This window comes from Sminthopsis crassicaudata, chromosome 3 (assembly GCF_048593235.1).
Source record: "Sminthopsis crassicaudata isolate SCR6 chromosome 3, ASM4859323v1, whole genome shotgun sequence".
NCBI classification, from domain to species: Eukaryota; Metazoa; Chordata; class Mammalia; order Dasyuromorphia; family Dasyuridae; genus Sminthopsis; species Sminthopsis crassicaudata.
In genome coordinates, this window is record NC_133619.1 from 167,042,345 (window position 1) to 167,064,813 (window position 22,469).

General features: G+C 33.5%; 1 protein-coding gene across 9 annotated transcripts in view; it reads left to right on the forward strand.

Annotated features, from left to right (window-relative positions):
- The window catches only part of MYO16 (myosin XVI), an 899,069-nt gene that overhangs the window by 846,442 nt on the left and 30,158 nt on the right, over positions 1-22,469 (forward strand). For all 9 annotated transcript variants that reach the window (XM_074299517.1, XM_074299521.1, XM_074299522.1 and 6 more), the window contains one exon: positions 359-450. In XM_074299517.1, coding sequence (XP_074155618.1) covers positions 359-450 — 92 coding nt within the window. The remainder of the gene's footprint in view (positions 1-358; positions 451-22,469) is intronic.

The following is a 22,469-nucleotide window of genomic DNA, read 5'->3' on the forward strand; positions in this document are numbered from 1 at the left end:
GATTAAATAAATACTTTCTCTTTGTACCTGTAGATGTCTTTGATTAGTTAATTTGGGAAAGGGGGTCTTACACCCTTCCCACACACCTTCTGCAACTTATATGTTCATTTGTGTACATTTGTTCACTTACATTTTTTTTTAAATTGGTGTCTAACCCCCTTGTACTCTCATTAAACCAAGTTTATCAATCTATACATAAAGCTCATAGTGCCAACTACTCTATATCATTTAGTATATATTTGTTAAATTAATTAATGAAATTTAGCTTATAATTTACTTGAATGTGTGTGCAAGTTTTATTTTTTTTTTTTCTATTGAGGATGAAGAACTATCTAACTAATGGTATCATTATCAATAGGCTTACCAGAAGAAGATGGCAACTCAAAATTGTCAGTGAGTGGTACAGCAAGCTCATCGATCCAGAGACATAGGGAAAGCCACACCAGTCAGGTAAATCAATCCATAATTTAAAAATAGAAACTGATGGCTTAGAATGGCATTATATCATGATTTGCCTCTTGAACATAATTGGTTTTGCAATACTTAAAAATTATTGTCATGTAAGATTATCATTAAAGCTTTGAAATATAATGAAACTGGTATTTTCTACCTCAATAGTCTTTTCATAAAACAAAACATGACACAAAACAGCAACAATATAGAAATGACACAGTTTCATTTCATCTCAGTTTGTTAGACAACAAGTCAATACATTATATCTTTACTCAGAGGCTTGATATTCTTGGATAGAGTACAATGAGTTTAAAATGAGATAAAAGTTCACCTTATATGTTATCTTAAAAAAAAAAAAGTTTAACATATAATCCCTAAATCTTTAGTTCTTAAATATTAATTTCATTTTAGCAAAGCAAATTAACATATCCAAGAGAAAAAGTTTTATTTTTATTTTTGGAGAATAAGAAATTTTATCAAATAAAAAATTTACTCATTTTTCTTACATCTGAGACAATGAAAATCTTTTTTAAAAAATGAAATTCAAAAAAGAAATGTAAATTGGGAATTAAATTTGGTGTTTGTTTTCAATAAAGTTCTATAGACTAGCTATGTGATTTTTTAAACTATTTCATCATTAGATAAAGGATATCTCATTAGCATTCAATTTATATTTTTACAAAGTTTAATATGGTTTTTTATAAGTAAATCAAAAAAGGTCTTTTACACAGATGTTTCAAGTAGTTAATACATCTTTGTGAATTTTTGTGTTTTTAACTATATATTTGTCATCATATATACATAGCTGTAGCATCTACTTAGATTTTTCAAAGTAACACAGGAAGGAAAATGTAAAAGAAAAAAAAATCCATTATTTTAATCCTAAAAAAATAAATCTAGCATCAAGCAATCTTCAGAAATCACATACATTGAAATATTACCACTTAGTTGGGAAGAAAATGCTGATTGGCTATAACAGATTGTCACTAATCTCCCCTCTATCCCTTAGGGATACATGCACTTTATCTTTTAGACATTACTGACGCTTTATAAAAGAGAAATTCACAGGGGTCTTACTTACATTGAACACTGGTATGATTTTTATTGTAGAGTTGACTCCAGCACTTAATAACATAATGATAGACTATTTAACTTCCTTACCAAGGTTTCATGCTTCACAATATAGTCAAAGAAATTTGATGAAAGATACATGAAAAGTGCTATTCTATAACTGACTTATCTTTCCTAGCTATGGCTTGGAAGCAAGAGGGAAAGGTCATTCAAAAATCATTTTTCACTTTCTATTTGAGGTGGAGACTTGTTTCCAAATCTAGTTATATGAAATAAAGCAGTGGCCTACAGTCATTTACAACACTGCTTGAAGAAATGGAAAGCCATGCTTTCCTTACCTTAAAAGAGTAAAATTCATAAGAGCCATATTTCTTACTTTAGAAGCTAAAGAAGAAATTTGAAATTATGCATTTCAGAATCGATTTCATATTGTCAATTTGAGTGAATATGGACCTATTTGGCTATATTTTAGTTATTTTACTTTTTTTTTTTCCCCAACACAAGTAAAAAGAATTTCTGTGGTAAAAACAAAAACAAAAACACATGAAATCTAACTGATTAACTGTTTTACTCTAAAGCTTTCTGCAAACTCAAAACTAAACCTCTCCATGAGTAACTTTATATAATGAATAATAAAAATGACACAATTAAAAAAATAATAATGAAGATTTTAATGTCATTCTTTGGAGGAAGATATGAAAGTATAGGCAATGTTATATGCTAGGAAAACAACACTTCCCATACAGTTTGTGGAATTGGGATCTGAGTCTGGGAAGACAGAGTAAACCTTGACTGATTGGGAACTCCAAGTTCAGCTATGCTGCAGAGACATGGCCCTGTGCAAGAAGGAACTACCACCTGGTGAGTGCAGAAGCAGCAGAACAAGAACACTTTTGGCTGTAGATATTTATAGGAGGGTGAAGCTCTTGGTTTGGGGTTCCTGGTAAAACCAGAGAGCTGAAGGGAAGCTTGAGGCACCACTCCCCACCCCACCATTAGGAAATAATCCTAGAAAATTGTCCTAGAACTATGCTCAAAAAGTTATCAAACTGTGCATACTCTTTGATCCAGCAGTGTTTCTACTGGGCTTATATCCCAAAGAATTCTTAAAGAAGGGAAAGGGTCCCACATGTACAAAAATGTTTGCTTCAGCCCTTTTTGTAGTGGCAAGAAACTGGAAATTGAGTAGGTACCCATCAGTTGGAGAATGGCTGAATAAGCCAATTGTATATCAGTGTAGCTATGGAAGGAAACTTTGTTAAATTTTTGTTAAACTTTGTTTAACTTTGTTAAAGAGCTAAAGTAGACTTTCGGTGAAATGGGACAAATGCCTTGTGTTCAAGGAAGATGTTTAGAGAACATTGTCAAAGTTATGAAAATCCAAGGATTGATTATAATTTTGGAGGAGATTACTGAACTTTTAAAAACTGTGCAAGTCATATGTCCTTGTTTTTCTCTGGAAAAAGAATTGGATCCAGATGAGTGGAAATTAGTAGGAAAACAATTAGGTGAACCCTACAATTCCAAACCAAACTTAATTTCCAAAGATTCCAATTATAATTACAATTTAATCCAAATGGCTTTAAAAATTGTTATTCTAAAGGAAAAGAAGAAGGAGCAAAATGGGGAGGTGTCAACTAAACTAGGTGAAAAGGATGAATCAGATAACAATGAAGTTAAGTACAATTCTGGGCAACAGGAGCATTTCCCATCTCCTCCCTCAATTAACCCTTCAGGGGTGAAGCAAGAAGGAGGAGGAGAAGAGGCAGAAATACAAACAGAATCGCCTGGGAAGCAGCCTATGACAAGATTAGAAAAAACATTGGGTAAAGTTAAGAGAGAAGGACAGAATATAAGTGATTTTATACACACATATCCTGTGATTGAAGGGATTGACTCTGTAGGTCAAAAAAGGAGAAAATATACACCTTTAGATTTGAATAAAATTAAAGATTTGAAAAAAAGTTGCACCCTTTATGGGGCTACATCAGCTTATGTTAAAATGTTACTAGATGGTTTGTTTTATGAAGTCCTAATCCCAAATGATTGGAAATCCATATCAAGGACATGTCTAGAACCTGGACAAAACTTATTGTGGCTTGCAGAGTTTCATGAATTATATAAGATCCAAGTTAGATGCAGTATAGAAACAGGAGTTAACACACAATTCACTTTTGAGCAATTAGCTGGTAAAGGTCAATATGGAGAGAATTCATAACAGATTAATTATCCCATGACAGTGTTTGAGCAAATTTCTAAGAAAGATCGGGGAGAGGCTTTCACTAAAATAGAGCAAGGTCCTAATGAACCTTTTGCGGATTTTGTGGGATGTCTGCAAACTGCTGTCAAAAGAACTATTGGAGAAAATGCAGCTACAGAAATAATGACCAGACATCTGGCTAAGGAAAATGCCAATGAGATTTGCAAAATAATTATATGGAGATTATACAAAGATGCTCCTATAAAGGAGATCATAGGACAATGTGCTACAGTGGGAACAAATGCTTTTTACACCCGGACTATGATGAACATAAAAAGACAGGGTCCCTCTTGGCAAAGGACTTCTAGAGAAATTCGTCGATGTTTCAAATGTGGAAAAATTGGACATCTAAGAGCTCAATGTAGATATGGAGATAGAATGAGAAGACAGGGTGAAAGAAGACCTAAAACTCCATGTCCAAAATGTCACAAAGGCTTTCACTGGGCCTCAGAATGCAGATTGACCCAGGGAAATGAGAAGTGGGGCCCAGCTCCAAGATACCAATCAAAAGATAGGTGGGGCATGATTGCAACTGAGGTTACACCCAAAGAGCCTTTAGAAGGTCTGGACTCTGATGTGATCTATCAGCCAAAAAGTGATCACATGGAAGAAAGGGATTATCTGATCAGTCAGCCAAAAGGCAAACAGATTGCAAAAATGGATTACACTTGGGGAGAATAAAGGCCTTTTAAAGCAACAGGGCTGTGTCCAATGCAAACAACTCCAATGTAATTGCAAAATGATGAGAAGAGATTTAGAAAATGGTAAATAGAAGGAAATTAGATAGATTAACTGCCTGGGAGAGAGGGTTTGCTTGTATTTTAACAGACAGAAGGAAACAGATGAAGAAGGAAACAGATAGGTGGCAACAAGCACGCAGAGAGAAACAGAAAAAGAGAAAGACCTCAAAACAAAGGAGAAAATCTAAGAAACATTTGACACTGAAAGAGCATGGCTAATAAGAAGACTGTTAAAGAAATTTAAAACCAGAAGGAATCGTTGGATTTCCTAACACAAGATGAGACTAATGGACAATGGACTTATGGACATTTATAAATTCTCAATTTATGATTATTTGATAATGTTATTTGTTACATACTTCTATCTTGTATTATGTTACTATGTTACTATGTGTTTATGTAATTTATATAAGTATGTGTAATACCTCCCATATTGATGAATTTATGTTTCAAGATCATCATTATGTTCTAAATCAAAAGAAAGGGGGAGATGTTAGGTTTTCACTAAGTGCTAAGTTGGTACTTAACAATTCTCAGAATTCACACCTTTAGTTCCGGCCTTTAGGGGGAGTTTTCACCTTTGGACTTCTGGGGAGGAGTTTACATTTTTAAGAGGAGCAAGTTCATTGGTTGAAGTATTTTTCCCGCAAGCCCTTGAGTTATCCCATGCCCATTCTCTGGGAGGATAAAAGAGGGCAGCATTGGGTCTGGAGTGAGTGGAGTCTGGGCCAGAGTTGGGACGATGGCCTGGAGGAGGAGTCTGGATTGGGGAAGGACAAGAGCTGGAGGAGATTCAGAGCCAGGGTTCTGGAAGAAGAAGAAGAGGCTGGCTGGAGAAGAAAACCAAGAAACCTGCTCACAGAGGAAAAGATTATACAGAAAAGAAACCCAGAGAAGGATTATAACTGAGAGACAATCAGAACTTTACATTTTGGCGCCCACCATGTGGGGCAAGGATTTTTGCTTATCCTGACAAGGACTGATTCTGAGCCCTTCAGAAGAGCTAGCCTGGACCTTCACAATGGTATATGAATGTTATGGAATATTATTGTCCTATAAGAAACAATCAGCAGGATGATTTTAGAGGTCTGGAGAAACTTACATGAATTGTTGCTAAGAGAAATGAGCAGAACCAGGACATCATTGTACACAGCAACAACAATGAGGCCAGTTTCAATGATCTTGTTATGAAGAGTGCCATTTATATCCAGAGAGAGGACTGCAGGAATTGAGTGTGGATCATAACATAACATTCTCACTCTTTTTGTCGTTGTTCTTTTGCATTTTGTTTTCGTATTCTTTTTTTTTTCTTTCAATTTTTTTTCCTTTTTGATTTTATCTTTCTTGTACAGCAAGATAATTGTACAAATATGTTTACATATATTGGATTTAGCATATGGATTTCTTGTCATCTAGGGGAAGGGGTGGGGAAAGGAGGGTAAAATTGGGTCACAAGGCTATGCAAGGAAAAATGATCTGTTATATGTTTTGAAAACAAAAAGCTTTAATAATAATAAAAGAATAAAAAAAAGAAAATTATCCTGGAGTGATAGAACATGAGGGGAGGAAAAAAAATCCACTGATCACCACCTCAAAGAGATTATTTGTGAAAAACACATAGCAATATTGCCAAATTTCAAAAACCCCAGACTAAAGAGAAAATTTTGCAAGAAACAAGAAAAAACAATTCAAATACTCTGGAATTACAATTAGAATTGTACAAGACTTACCAGTAGCTAAAATAAAAGACCATAGGTCTTTGAATCATATCTACAGATAAGCAAAAGATCCAGGCCTGCAGCCAAAAATAACATATGTAGCAAAAGCATCTATAATTTTCCATGAGAAAAAAAATGGACTCAATGAACTTGTTTTCAGGACTTTCTTATCAATCAAATCTGAATTTAACAGAAAATGTAACATAAGAGCATATCAAAACGTATCATGTTAATGTATCAAAGAGTAATTTTAAGAAACTCATCATGGACAAACTTTAAACATGGACAAATTGTGTTTTTTTCTACAAGAGAAATGTATACTTTATGTTTAAAAGATTTACATCAACAATAAGGTAAACTCAAAAGAAAGATTGGCAGAGAAAAGGTAAAAATACAAATGAGTTGCAGAGGAAGAATAGACAGCCATTGCAGGGGAGGAGGGCTTATAGTTCTGGAAACCTACTCACATTGGGAATGGGTTCAATAGTTAACACTACATATATACCATGAAAGGTATAGCACCCTTCAAAATCTATAAAGAAATAAGGGGGAAAGAATAAGTGTATAGGGAGGCAAAGGATGAAGGAATAAGATAAATAAGGGACACTCATAATATTATTTCTTCCAATAATAGATATACTTTCTTAAATTGATATTTGTTATTACATATTTTGAATCCTCCCTGATGTTCTCCTGGGCACATAGTAATGTTCTCTTGTTTTGTTTCATTTTGTTTTACATTGCTTTTTTTTTTTGTTTTTTGTTTTTTTTGTTTTGGTTTGGTTTGGTTTGGTTATTCTGTTTCTTCAAACAAAATAAATTTGGAAAAAAAATGAAATAAAAGTTAACGTATACTTTCTTGATTTATCTTTTATAGGTTATAGTAGTTATTTGGTTTTTAGCTCTAGAACTGCAGAGCCTCATAATTTTTCAAAATTCTGTCACATAAGTGTGAATTCTGACACTTGAATATACTCATTGGTTTGGAATATAAAAAGAAAGCAAGTTAGGTCCTTTTTCACACTGAGAGGTTGTATTATAGTAGCAGCAGCAATAATAGTAGTAATAATAGCAGTATTTCTATAACACTTTCTTAAGCACTTTACTACTATTATCTCATTTCATAACAACTTTAGGAGATGGGGCTATTATTATTACCACTTTCTAAAGGAGAAAACTGAAGTAGATGAAGGCTAAGTTGCATGCTTAGAGTCACAGAGATAAGTGTCTAAGGCCAAATTGGAACTCAGATCTATCCTGACTACAGCTCCAGCAGTCTTTTTCAATCTACTCTAAATGTAGTGTCATTTTTCTGTAATGAATATATGGGAGGCCATGGATCAGAGTTACACAGGATAAACAGAGGTATAGGTGGATCGTGATCTGTATAGTTAATAGGAATCCATCCATAAAGAGGTCACAGATGCACTGGAGTATTGAAGTAAATAAATTATTAAATATTCTTCTCCCCTATATATACATACTGACAAAGTAAATTAAGTTCATTGCAAATCTAGCATAGTAGCCAGCTAAGCACCACTTGGCTGAGATCACAAGGGCTAGAGATTTCATACAATCTCTGATTTTATCATCCCAATTAGCCCAAGTTTCAGCTTTAGGGAAAGCCTAGTTTCTAAAGGATAAGTAAAATTCTCCACTACAACATCACATAGTCCCTACTTGTTTCATTTCCCATTGTGCTTCTGTCCCCTTCTTCCGAGGGTGAGCTCTTTTTTATGACTGTCATCCTTCAGTTCAGGACTAGATTTTATCACTATATCTCAGTAGATATTTTCTTTCTCTGCATTCTTCTTTCACTTGTCTTTTTTTTTTGTTGTTGTTGTTTTTCCCCATTAGAATATAAGTTTCTCAAAGGAAGAAACTGTTTTTTGTTTGTTTGGTTGGGGTTTTTTTTTTTTTTTTGCTTGTTTGTTTTTTTTTTTTTTTTTTAATATCTGTCTGTCTTATCAACTAGGACAGTGACTCACACAGAGTAGGGAGTCAGTATATATTGTTTGGATTGAATTGAATGATCTAGGAAACTTAATAGGATGTGATTTAAAAATATATTGAATTAGATAAAGTTTTTAGCATCAAATATATGTAAAAATCAATGTTCCTTAGAATCCTAAATATTGGTCCTGCCACAAAAATCCATTGTTATAACATTACAAAGTAATAGATTTCTATCTAAAACTCCAAGAGGCAAGGATTGTGATAGTCTTGCAAATATACATAGCAGATATAGTATGGAATTGGGGTAGGGAAAATAGGGAAGTGTCTAATATTATAAAATAAATGAGGATACAATGCAAGCCTTTCAACTTCCAAAATGTTACTTGACATTGTATATACACAAGTTTCCCTCTTTAACAATCCTCATTTGAATTAGGGCAGTAAACAAAAGTCCAGCCTGCCCTCCTAGCCTGACTAAGGAGAACATGTGAGCTGAAAAGAGAATGAAAGAATGTGTGAGTAAGAAATGAAGAACTATGAATAAGACAAAGGATGGCTACAATTCTGAAAGCTTGTCCTAGACATGAAAATTACTAGCTACACATCTGCTTAGCAGCCTATATTTGACAATGAAAAATGAGCTTTCTTTTTTCATTTGAGCGCAACTTTCTTATGCTTTCATTACAACTTAAAGTCCAACACCTCCTTTGGGTCATTTTATTGCTTTCAGTAGTCTGTACCTTATAGTAAGTATGACTTCTGCATACCTATGATCCCTTTCTTTTCCCCCTTTGAGGAAATTTCCTCATATTTCTTAGCAAATACTTCTTTCTTTTAATTTACTCTTCATTTTGTTTTGTTAATCAGGGAATGTCAGTGGAGAAAAAATGTGCACACCTTACTTTGATCAAGGGCATAAGAATTCATTATTAATATGTGTCATGTACAGAGATTGATAATAAAAAAAAATGGTGATAGTCTGATGGAAAAAGTGGCGATCAAATGTTCTAGGCTGTAATATAATATGGTCCTAGACACTACTCTTTCTAATATGTAGCTATCAATGAAAGATAAAATAATTAATGGAAAATTGATCTGAATTAGGAAACAAGTTATTTTGTAGTTTGCATTCTGGATCATCAAAGAAAGCTTTTTATAACATCACACATCAACAAAATTAAGTGTTGCAAGGCATTTAATAACTAAAAATATCCTCTCTTTATGTGCATCATACATATTACTCCAAACACCTTACTGAATTTAATAATGAAAGAAAAAAATAGAAAATTGCAGAAAATAATGCAATGAAGATATTTAGTAATGAATTAAAATTGAAGACTATTCCAAATTACATGACAGGAAAAAGAAACGAGATAGTTACACAGTCACACAAAGTAGAAAAGATCTTTCTAACATGCAATCTGCAAATAGATGAAAAATGTGAAATAAAAAATATATTTTACATGACAGAAGCTTCAGAGCATCAGTATTCAGTATCAAGGGCTTATTTACTTAACAAACATAGGACCTAATAGAGAATGAACAAGAAATGAAGACATGGAATGAATTGCCAATGACTATGAAAATGGCAACAGTTGTAGTGGGAGATAGTCATATTCTTTAAGATAAAATGATTTTTAAAAAAATTATTTGGTGTATTTTTTTCATCCAACACTATACTCTAAAAATAACTTATCTGAATTTAAATGTCTAGAGTTTGTTAACTAATACTCCATTTAAGAATCATAAAAGAAATGCTGCTAATTATTACTGGGAGAAAATTACTAGAAAACTGAGGAGGTGGCTGATGACTGAAATTGAGATTATATTTTTAAAACATAGAATCTTTCAAAATTCATCTCTAGACAATTTCTATATGGTGAAGTTGAAATTACACATAATTTGTTGACAATGGAAATAGACAGTTCCATTCTAATTGGAGCCAACTAAGAAATAGTCAGATACTTCCTTTTAATTTCATTTCTTGAAGAAAAACATTGTTATTTATCTACTTCTATATCTATATATTCCACTGTTATATGTTCTTAAAGTTCTTTATCTTTCTTTTCTTCTCCTTCCTCTTTTCCTTCTCCTCTTCCTTCTTCTTCTTCTTTCCCTCTTTCTCTTTCTCCTCCTCCTCCTCTTCCTTTCTCCTCCTCCTCTTCCTCCTTCTCCTCCTTCTTCTCCTTCTCCTTCTTTCTTTCTCCTCCTCCTCTTCCTCCTCCTCCTCTTCCTCCTCCTCCTCTTCCTCCTCCTCCTCCTCCTCCCCCCCCTTCCTCCTCCTCTTCCTCCTCCTCCTCCTCCTCCTCCTCCTCCTTCTTCTTCTTCTTCTTCTTCTTCTTCTTCTTCTTCTTCTTCTTCTTCTTCTTCTTCTTCTTCTTCTGAAGAAGAAGAAGAAGAAGAAGAAGAAGAAGAAACTTTATGGGTACTTTTTTCTTCCATTTTTTAATATTTTTATTTGAAATTCAGAGTTCCAAATTCTATCCCTCTCTCCCTCCCTGAGATATTAATCAGATATATTATGTGCAATTATGTAAATGTACTTATTTTGTACGAGAAAACTTGAATAAAAGAAAAAATGAAAGGAAGTATGTAAGAAAATAGCATGCTTCAGTCTGTATTCAATCAAGAGAAGTCATTTTTCTAGTGAGAGATATGTTTTCTGATTAACTCTGTGATTGTCTTAGATCATTGTATTGCTGAGAATAGGTAAGTCATTGACAATTCTTCATGAAACATTATGCTATTACTGTGTAGAATGTTTTCCTGGTTCTATTCCCTTAACAATGCATCAGGTCATGTAATCTTTCCAAATTTTTCTGAAACCATATTACTTGTCATTTCTTACAGCACAATAATGTTCTATTATAAATTGTTGGGCATCCTTTTGGTTTCTAATCTTTAGTCACCATAAAAAAGATCTGCTATAAATATTTTTGTACAAATAGACGCTTTTTCCTTTTGGGAGAACATTGTTTTGATGTAGACCTAGCAGTGGTATTGCTGACTCAAAGAATATGCACAATTTTATAGCCTTTAGGTACACTTTAAAATTACTCTCCAGAATGGTTGGATCAATTCAAAACTCCACTGCACACTGCATTAGTGTCCCAGTTTTCCCACATCCCTTCCAACATCCAACATTTTCCTTTTTAATCATATTGGCCAATCTGATGGGTATAAGGTGTACCTCAGCATTTTTAAAATTTGCATTTTTCTGATCAATAGTTAGTTTTTTCTTGTTTTGTTTTGTTTTGTTTTTTTATAATATGCCTAGAGATAGCTTTGAATTCTTCATCTGAAAATTGCTTGTTCATAATCTTTGACCATTTATCAATTGGGGAAGGACTTGTATTTTTATAAATTTGATTCAGTTCTCTATATATTTAAAAAGTGAAGCTTTTATCAGAGATACTTTTATCAAAAATTGTCTGTTTTTTATAATTTGGGGTGCATTAATTTTTGTGTATGTATGCAAAAACATTTTAATTTTATGTAATTAAAATTATCTATTTTACATTGTTTAATGCTCTGTATATGTGTTGTTTGGTCTAGAGTCTTCCCTTATCCATAAATGTGACTGAAAAACTTTTTTCAAGATTTCTTAATTTGCTTATGATATCACCCTTTATATGTAAATCATGTACCCATTTTTATCTTATTTTGGTGTACAGTGTAAGTCTATACCTAGTTTCTGTCATATTGTTTTCTAATTTTCCCAGCAGTTTTTTTTTAGCTAATGAGTTTTCTTCCAAAAGCTTGAATCTTTGGGTTTTCATTTACTAGATTACTATGGTAATTTACTATAGTCATTTCCTAATCTAGTCCACTGATCTACTCATCTATTTTTTAGCTAGCAGATTGTTTTGATAATTACTACTTTATAAAACAATTTGAAATCTGACATGGCTAATCCACCTTCAATCACATGTTTTTTTTTTTCCTTTAATTCCCTTGATGTCCTTGATTTTTGTTCTTCCAAATGAATTTTTTTATAAATTTCTTAGCTCTATAAAATAAAATTTTGATAGTTTTATCTGTATGACACTGAATAAACAGATTTTTTTTTTTTTTGTAGAAGCTATTCTTGTTATATTTGCTTGGCTTACCCATGAGCAATGGATATGTTTCCAATTGTTTATATCTGACTTTATTTGTGTGGAAAATATTTTATAGTTGTGTTCATATAGGTTCTCAGGTGTGTCTTGGATGATAGACACCCAAGTGTTTTATATTTTCTACAGTTACTGTAAATCAGATTTCTCTTTCTATCTCATGTTATTGTTCTTTGTTGGTAATATATAGAAATGTCTTTAATATAATTTATTGTATTATGATCTAAAAATTATGTATTTATTATTTCTGCTTTTACATATTTGTTTTTCTATCCTAATACATAGTCAGTTTTTGTGTAGGTGGCACATATTGGTGATAGAAAAGGCATATTCCTTTCTATCGCCATACATTTTTCTCATTTTTTTTTCATTCCTCCCCAGTTATATGTAAAACAATTTTTTACATTTGTTTTTAAAACTTTGACTTCTAGATTTTCTCCCCTCCATCCTCCCCAATACCCCCCTCCCCATTGAGAAGGCACATGTGAGGTTTTGCAAAACATTTCCATAACAGTAATATTCTAAAAGAAAACATAGATCTCTACCACCCACTCCCCTCCCTCTCAAAAACCCATCAAGAAGAATATTTCTTTTTTTAAAGTATGCTTCAATCTGTGTTCAGACACAATCAGTTCTTTCTCTGGTTAGCCTTTCCACATACATGTTTTTTGGGGGCCTGCTCATGAGAATATAGGGAGATGTCAACAACTTGCATGGCTTTGAAGTGGACCCTCCTGATGAAGAAACTTGGTTTCTGAGCTTTGCAAGAAGCTCGTGCTATCCCCTCCTTCCCATCTGCTGAGGCCTGGCCTGGGCTTTGTCATTCCTGAGTGTGGCTCCAGTGGGAAGAGAAGTGGGTGGGGAAGGACCTTGTTCTTTGGAGGAATTGGTTCTTCCTTCTCTTAATGGACTTGGGGAGCACTCATGGTTTGTCAGAACTAAGTAGAAAACTGGCTCTTGATGCCCATTAGATATATTTTAGATAGATAGAGAGAGAGAGAAATAAATAGATAACATTTTTCATCATTACTCCTTCAGAATAGTCTTGGGTCTTTGTATTGATGAGATAGCAAAGTCGAGGAATTATTTTCTTCAGTGAACTTTTGTACTTTGTTTTCCATTTGACCAATTCTATTAAGGATTTTGTTGTTTGTTTGTTTTTTTTTTTTCATCACTAAAATTCTGTATATCTTTTCCTTTTTCTTTTCATGATTCTCTTGCATTATTCTCATTTCTTTTCCCAATTTTCTTCAATTTCTCTAGTTTTTTTTTTAATTCTTTTTTAAGCTCTTCCAGGAATTCTTTTTGTGCCTGAGATTTCATATGTAGCCATTGTTATATTATTGTCCTCTTCTTGCTTTATGCCTTGATCCTTTCTATCACCATTGTAACTTTCTATAGTCAAGTTCTTTTTTGTTTTTTGAGAGGGGATTTGCTCATTTTTTCTACCTCTTTTTTTGGGGGATGGGGTAACTTGGTGTTTTCATATGAGAAAGGGGCTCTGGTCCTGCATTATTCAGGGGTTTTGTGTGTGTGTGTGTGTGTGTGTGTGTGTGTGTGTGTTGGGGCTCTAGATCTTATTTCTGGCTTTCACAGGGCTTTAGGACTTAACTTCTTGCTTTCCCTTCTATTTTGTAACTAAGGATTGGGGCATCCTTGTTGGCCTCCCTGGATGTGGAGTTTAATTTCTGTCCTACCCCAGGGGTTGGGTCCTATTGCTAGAGAAACAGGGTGTCTCTGCTCATGATTCCCAGGAGAAGGGTGTCCCTATTGGCCAGCTCAAGCACAGAGCTTCATTACTAATCAGCAATGGGGTCAAGATTTGATTGGTAGCTTTTGCTGGAAGTGAGTACTTTGTGATAAGGGCTTTGAGGTGACTGCACAGACTGCTTACTTGCCTAGGGAGTTTTGGTTTGTAGAAGGGTAGCGACTTCCTGTGAATTGTCCCAGGCTTGGAGCTTTGATGCAGGCCCCTACCATAAGGCTGGCTGCTGCTACTGCTGCTGCTGTCTTTGAATCTCACTTCCTCTAACCCCAGTAACATGGAGCTTTCCTACCATACCTAAACTCCTTCCCTGCTCCCAGATGAATCTGACATATTTTTCTAGTTTTTTTGGAAGGGAATATGTAGGGGTTTCAGAGGGTTTGTTTCTCATTCTTCCATCTTGGCACTGAAAGTTTGTGCTTTTCTTTGTATATCTGAAATGCTTGCATGCTTTTCTTTACATTCTGAAGTACTTGCATACCTAGAATTTTTTTCCTACCTCTTAGATTTATTTCTTTAATCTATTTTAAAACAGAACACCAAACAAAATAGAAAAAGAAAAAGAAAAAAAAAAAAGCAGAGTAGAATATAAGAGAAGATTCAAAATATTAGACAACAAATTTCCATTTCAAGAAAGCTTGTAAAATAAATGCTACACACTGTGTTCAGAGCTGTCCATCTATTTTTTTTTGCTTTTTTTTATGAGTTTTTTTTTTTTTTTTATTCTCTGCTGTGTATTTTTTACTTTATTTTTTTCTTCTTTCTTCTCTCCCCTAAGAAGGCCACAATTAAACATGAATATCTATCATATAGATAGATAGATAGCTATAGATACATACTATATATATATATATATATATATATATATATATGTGCATGCCATATACATAGATATCTATAATCCTATATATCCATATACATCTATACAAGTTCATCCCACACTTGTTTGTGCTCTGTTTCTCTGAAGGTGGATAACATCATCTATCATAAGTTGAAATCTTTCCATATTTTTTTTCTAAAACAACCAATTAATCTTTTCCTGAAACATAGCAATATTCCAACCTTATAATATCTAGTTATTTTAAATATAACAGTATTGACTAATATAGCTGTCATATTTAGTTTCCTTGCATTTTTTATGTTTGTTTTTTACTAAATCTATTTTAACTGTAACTTTGTCTGAAATCAATGACTACTAGCCCTGATTTCTTTTAAAAATAATTTTTCCTAATTATTGTTATTATGTTTGTATACACATCTTATTTCCTATCCCTACTGACTCCTCTGCTTTATTTTTACCCACTAATTTGCCTTGCTATTACCTAATCTATTAATCTATTCCCTCTCCCACCCAGAATCCCTCCCTTATTCTTTCCCCCAATCCTTTCCCTCCTAGTTTATCCATTCCATTAATCTACACATTCTTCTCTACCTTCCTTTATTCTATTACCTCCCCCTCTTATTTATCAATTTAAAAGATTTTATGTATGCATATGTGTATATATGTAATATTCTTCTCTAAATTTAATATTCTCTGGGAGCATATTTCTTGGGGGGCTTCTGGAGACAGCCTTGGTTTCAATTCGGTGTAATCACAAGTGCAGCCAGAGATTAAAATCCGAATACTTTATTGTCTCCTTTAAAGTCTTGTCTCCTTCACTTGGAGCTCAGCTAGTTTTTCTGGAGGCCTTCTGGATCTTGCTTTCAATATTCTCCACAGGACAGCCTGCTACCACTTCTCTGTCTTCCTTAGTTCTGCCCGACTAACTTTTCTGGCTTTTGAATCTCCTCGACTTATTCCTGGCTGAAGCTCCAAGAGCTTCTAGTGGGCTTGTCCTCTCTGGCCCTGACATCTCCTCCTTATATGTTCCACACTGAGTATACACCAATCATTATATTACTGGGAAAATATTATTTGTTGTAGGATTACATCAATGCTAAACTAGATTTAACCACTGTCTCCTCAATTCCATTTACTTAGTAGCTTGTAAGAATTCTAACATTTATATATAGTATATGTATATGTTTTGTTGCCTCTTTAAGCCATTCCTGATATGATTAAGATTTCAGAATAATCAGCCCTCTACCCCTTATAATTCCTCTGTATCAATTCTTGTTCTCATACCTCATTCTTAAACATGATTACTCTTTTTAGCTTTTCCTACATAATTTTGCTTTCTAGAGTCACATTATACTTAGCTCTATCTCCATTTTTCTTTCAAACTATCCAATTTCTAATAACAATCATAGACATATAATTAAGATTTCCACATATAAAAAAGATGAACAGTTTTGTCCTTATTGAGTTCCATGAAATTACTCTTTGAGGTTTGCCTTATATCTTGGATCTTATATGTCAAGTTTTCTACTAAGTCCAGTGGGAAGATCTCTTGGGGAACTTCTGGAGAGGCAGCCCTGGCTTTAGTTCCAGTACCAGTAATCCCCAAAATGCAGACAGGTGTCAAAGTCCAGATCCTTTCTATCTCTTTCCAAAATTTTATCTCCTTCACTTGGGGCTGGGCTAGTTTTCCAAGGCCTTCCAGATCTTGCCTCTAGTTCTTTGTCTCTTCCAGCTTCAGTCTCTAGCTCCCTCTGAATCCAAAGCCTCCAGCCAGCACAAAGGTAGACGTGGGAATGAAATCTTGACTCTGCCTCCAAGAGTGTGATTGTGGGCTTCTGTCTCTTTGGCCCTGAGAGTTTCTTGCTTATATGGTGCACACTGAGCATACACCAATCATTTCATCACTAGGAAACCATTATTTGTTATAGGATTAAATCAATGCTAAATTAGATTTGATCATTGTCTCAATTCCACTCAGTACCTTGTTTCAAGTTCTGGCCCGTAACATCTCCTTGTAGGATCAAATCAATTGTCTCTATTCATTCCAGTGACTTAGCACCTTGTAAAAATCCTAACAGTCCAGGGTTTTTTTGGTTTGTTTGTTTTTTTGTTTTGTTTTGTTTTGTTTTGTTTTTGTAACAAAATCCTGAAGAGTCTGTCAACTTGTGGAATATACATTTTTTTTTCAATTCTAAATTATATTTAAGTTGCTGGGTATAATATTTCTGGCTACAATCCTAGTTCTTTTACTCTTCAATATATACTGTTACAAGAACTGCAGTCTTTTTTTTTTTTTTTTTTTTCCTCTGAGGCTGGGGTTAAGTGACTTGCCCAGGTCACACAGCTAGGAAGTGTTAAGTGTCTGAAACCAGATTTAAACTCATTTAAACTCAGGTCCTCCTGAATTCAGGGCTGGTGCTCTATTCACTGCGCCACCTAGCTGCCCCACTGCAGTCTTTTAATATGGCAGTTGCTAGGTCTTGTGTGATTGTAACTGTGTATCTGCATATTTGAATTGTTTGTCTCTTCTTGCTTGTAATACTTTCTCCATGATCTTGGGATTTCAGAATTTGTCTATGATGTTCCCATAGATTTTCCTCATAGGATCTCTTTCAAATGGTGATTGGTGGATTTTTTCTTTTTCTGCTTTCTTCACTTAATTTAGCACTTCAGAACAATTTAAAAAAAATTTTTTTTTGTATCATATCAAGGTTCTTTTTTCGTCATAGCTTTCAGGTACTTATGTAATTCTTATGTTATATTTCTTAGTCTGTTCTCTCATTCTTTTTTTTTTTTTTTATAAGATGTCTTATGGTCTCTTCTATTTTTTTCATTCTTTATATTTTGTTTTATTTGTGTTGGTCTCATAACTTTGTGGACTTTTCCTTGTCTAATTCTAGTTTTTAAAGATTCATTTTCTTCCTGAATACTCTGAGTCTCCTTTTTTAGCTGGTTAACTTTCTTTTCATAATCTGTTTTTCTTGTATTTTTTCTTAGTTTTTCATTGCTCTCTCGTTTGATTTTAAAGTCTTTTCTGAGTTTTTCTATGAGTTCTTTATGGACAGGTGACCATTTAATGTTACTTTTGTGGTAGAAGAGACTTTTTTTTTTAATTTCAGTATCCTCCTCTGAAGATGAATCCTGGTTTTCCTTATTTCCATAGTAACTTTCTATATTTAGATTCTTTCTCCTTTTCCTGTTTGTTGTTGTTGTTGTTTAAAGCTTGTTATTTTTAGTTCTAGTTCTGGGTTGGGAGTCTCTAGGATAGTGCCTCTAGTCTCAGTCCTTTTGGTTTTTCCTTCTGACCAAGGATCTAAAACCAAGAACTCCACCCTCCTGTGACTTCCCATAGCCACTGCAGTGTTCCTGCACTACATTGGCACTCATGGGATATGTGCTGGTTCCTTCTTGCCTAGGGTGATGTCTAACAATACAGCTATGCCAGGTATTACTTATCAACAAAATTCCCCCTCAATCTTCCCCAATTCAAATCCTGGACTGCCTATATTGTCTGAGAGTTGAAAGTCCCTGTCTCTGAGACAGAATCTACCACCCAACCCAGCTATCCCCAGAGCTCTCTGCTTGCTGTTCAGCAGAACTAGTCTAAAGGTGTTTAGACTTTAGAGGCCAAACCTCTTTACTTGTATCTTTCTTTGGATCTTCTCTGATGCTGTTTAGAATTCTTTGAACTTTAAGATTCAAATCAGTTGTCAACACCTAAAGGAAGCCTTTTCTTATTCCATTAACCTGTTAATATTCTCTTCTTGTGGAAAGTTAATTTTATTTATTTAAATGTTTATATGTTGTACCCCAAATTCTTTCTGATTCCAATCATATGTAAGATCCCTTGAAAACAGAAATTGTTTTGCATTTTGTCTTTTCTTCTCTAATTCTTAGGTTAGTGGCTTGTAAATAAAAGCTTTTTTTTCTTTTTAAATGAATGCTTTGATAAATGAATTTTAACTACAATATATTGAAAACAATCTGTATTGATGACTCATTTTCTAGTTCCCTAAGAGTTAGAATTCTGTATATCCCTCTCATTGAAGCATGTATAGATGTTGAACTGAAAAAAAGTAATATAAATTAGTGATCAGATTTTTATTTTGAATTCAGGAAAATATAAATTTAAAACCTATCTCTGATGTTTATCAGCTGTATGAACATGAACAATTCACTTTACTTCCCTTAGACTCAGTTTCATGACATGAAAAATTAGACTAGATTATTTCTAGGGTTCCTTCTACCTTTCACACCCTATAAAGTGCCAAGGGAAAAAACCAATAACTACTTGAAATTAATGTTAAGTTGGGTTACTGTTAACCATATGTGTATTGGTCTATTAAAAAATTAAATTAATCTAACAATACCTAATAAATAATACAAGTGTTGTAAAGAAAGCATCCTAGCAAATCAAGTAGCAATAAAAGTAGATTTCCCAAGAACCAATTAATGAATATTATAGATGGAAAGGTAGAGTTCTTCCCATTCAATTCTTTTATTTTACAGATATGCAAAATAAGCTCCAAAAAGGAGAATGATTTTTGTAAAAAATCATACCAGTAATAAATAATACAGTGAGAATTTGAGACAAAAATAAGGCAGTTATCTTTTCCATATTACAAGGATTAGAAGTGTGGCATCCCCTTGATCTAGAAAATCTGCATACATTTTTTAGGGTTCCCTTTGTATCAAAGAATACATTTTCTGACTTCATGGATTTCCTTCTCTTTTTTCTTGATGCTATGCAATAAAATGCATATGTTTTATACATTTTGAGTTACTAAACTTTTTATGTGTCATCTGCTAGCTTTTGCATATCATCTGCAGCTTCCACATAACTCCCAGAAAATTTCCATTAAATTCTTAAGCCAACAAGCAATATATCAGAGTCTTGATATGAGAAAGTTGCAGTGTGGAAAACATAAGTATAGAATGACTCAAAAGCCATTTTCTCATTCTACCAAAATGCATTGAGTGAAACAAATGGATGCAATGTTGCTTGAATTTAACCAAATTGTATTTTAATTCCAAATAGTATCATGATGAAATTATTGTAGATAAGTTCATGACTATAAAGCTAGAATTCAAAAAAGGTCTAATCCAAAGATTTGTCTTCAGAGCTGTTAAGGTATAATATTTGGTATAATACCCAATTGTGGGGACAACTGACATCAAGGAGCAACAGATATTAACAAGTTCCATTTCAACTGAGTGATGAATAGAATATTTAAAGTAGGCACTAGTAATGGTAAACTGTCAAAGCAAAGTTTGGAATATATCAATTAGCTTGCAAGAGAAAATGGAACACAGTCTCCAAATCTGAATGCTTTCCTTCTTGTATAAAATTTGTTTCTGGGAATTTTGTTCATTCAGCCAGATTCATTCAAGAGATCATATTTTGAATTTCTGTTACCTTTGAACTGTGGATTTTAACAGTTCTTCAGTCATTTCAAACCAAAAATTTAGAAATGGCAGAATTGACAATAGGAAGACTTCAATCTCTACAGAAATGATGAAAAAAAAAAAGTTTGCTGGCTGGCTTGACTATGGACACACCTGCCACACCTTTTTCTTACTCCTAAGAAATTGTCTAGTAAAAAAAGATGACTCAACAATAGCAGTAGAATAAGGTGTTTGTCTAGCTCAGGACCTAGGTAATTAATCGTTATTGTCAATGACCAGAATGAAACAGGAAGAATATTTATTAACTTTGTAAGAACATCAAATAAAGAATAAGACCTGCACCTAAAAAAATATAGCATAATTTGTACCTTGCCTTTGAAGAAACAGAAAATAGAAACAAGTTGCATTTAGACAAATGAAAAGTAAGTGTAAAAGCAAGGGCTTGGGAGAGGGGAAAAAGATGGGAGAGTGGTCAGTGGTAAACTTGAGTTGTCAATATAATCCAGTGTTATTGTTGAAAACACAAATAAATTAACTGATCCTGGGTGACTTTTCCATAAGAGAATTCACTTTTACTAAAGTGTAATAGACAGTTAACAGATGCAGAAATGCAACATATTTAAGGTTATAATTACAAAAGACTCCAATCCCACTTGTTGGAAATCATATATTATGTTATACATTATTGACTCATAAAACATTCTATTCAAGATAAAGAAGGGATTCCTGTATTCCTTAATGGTTGAATGTAGGGTACAGCATTTCCTGGTTTGGGACAATTGGTATTACATCTGCTGCTTTCCTAGTTTATGAATTCATGATAGTTTCCTACAGTTGATTTTCCAGTACAAAGATCAGTGGAAATCCAGTGTAAGTTCTTTTTACTTTGGTTTATCTTAATTTAGAGCAAGCTGCTTATATCAGAAGTATCAATAAAAAATGAAATTATTTGAGTTATTAACAAAATTAATATCATGTGCAGATATGTAAAAAAAAGAGAATCCCTTTGTTCCTTATATTTAATCAATGACACAATATTTAATTTGTAGTAATGTCAATTAATGGAATATAATTTGAAAGCAGAGGGCATCTGCTTGCTATGTTTACAAAATAATTATATCCTTCAAAACATATATTAGAATACTGGAAGAATATAAACCCCAGAAGATCATGTAAGGTAGCTAGGGCAATACATCTCTATCCAATGTGTCAAAGGTTCAAGAGTCAAATCATAATGCCCAAGGACAAAGGAAGTATGCCTCATTAGGAATAGAAATTTTCTTGAGCAGAACCAGAAGATCATTATACACAGCAACAACAAGAGTATATGACAATCAATTCTGATGGACATGGCTCTCTTCAAAAATAAGATGATTGAAACCAGTTCCACTTGCTCATTGTCAAAGAGAACCATATACACACAGAGAGAGGACCGTGGGAACTGAATATGAAACACAAAATAGGATTCTCACTTTCTGTTGTTATTTGCTTGCATTTTGTTTCTTTCTCAGTTTTTCTTTTTCTTCCTTCTTGATCTGATTTTTCTTGTGCAACAAGATAACTGTCTAAATATGTATACATATATTGGATCTAACATGCATTTCAACATATTTAACATGTATTGGACTACCTGCCAGCTAGGACAGGGAGTGAGAGGAAAGAGAGGAAAATTTGGAACAAAAGGTTTTGCAAGGGTCAATATTGGGAAAATTACCCATGCAGATGGTTTGTAAATAAAAAGCTTTAATTAAAAAAAAAAAAAGGAATAGGAATTTTCTGAGTTACTGGAGGCATTATGGGGGAAGTATAAGAGGACAAGCGTTTTTCTTGAAACAATACACTGATATAATTACACCCTTTGCAATAATCCTATCACTATACTCCTTAGTTCTAATACCTTATCTGTCTTCATTATTTCCAGTTTTATTTTTATGTAGGTTTTTTTTGGGTACATGATTATTTACATATCATCCTCCCCTTTGAACTGAGCTCCCTGAGTGCAGCCAGTCTTTTCTGCATATTCTTAGCACTTAGCAGTGCTTAACACATAGTTAAGTCCTGAATAAATAGTTATTGATTGACATTGAGTTCCTGTTTTCTCCTTTGAACATATGTAGGACATGGAAGAATGACATACAGTCAAT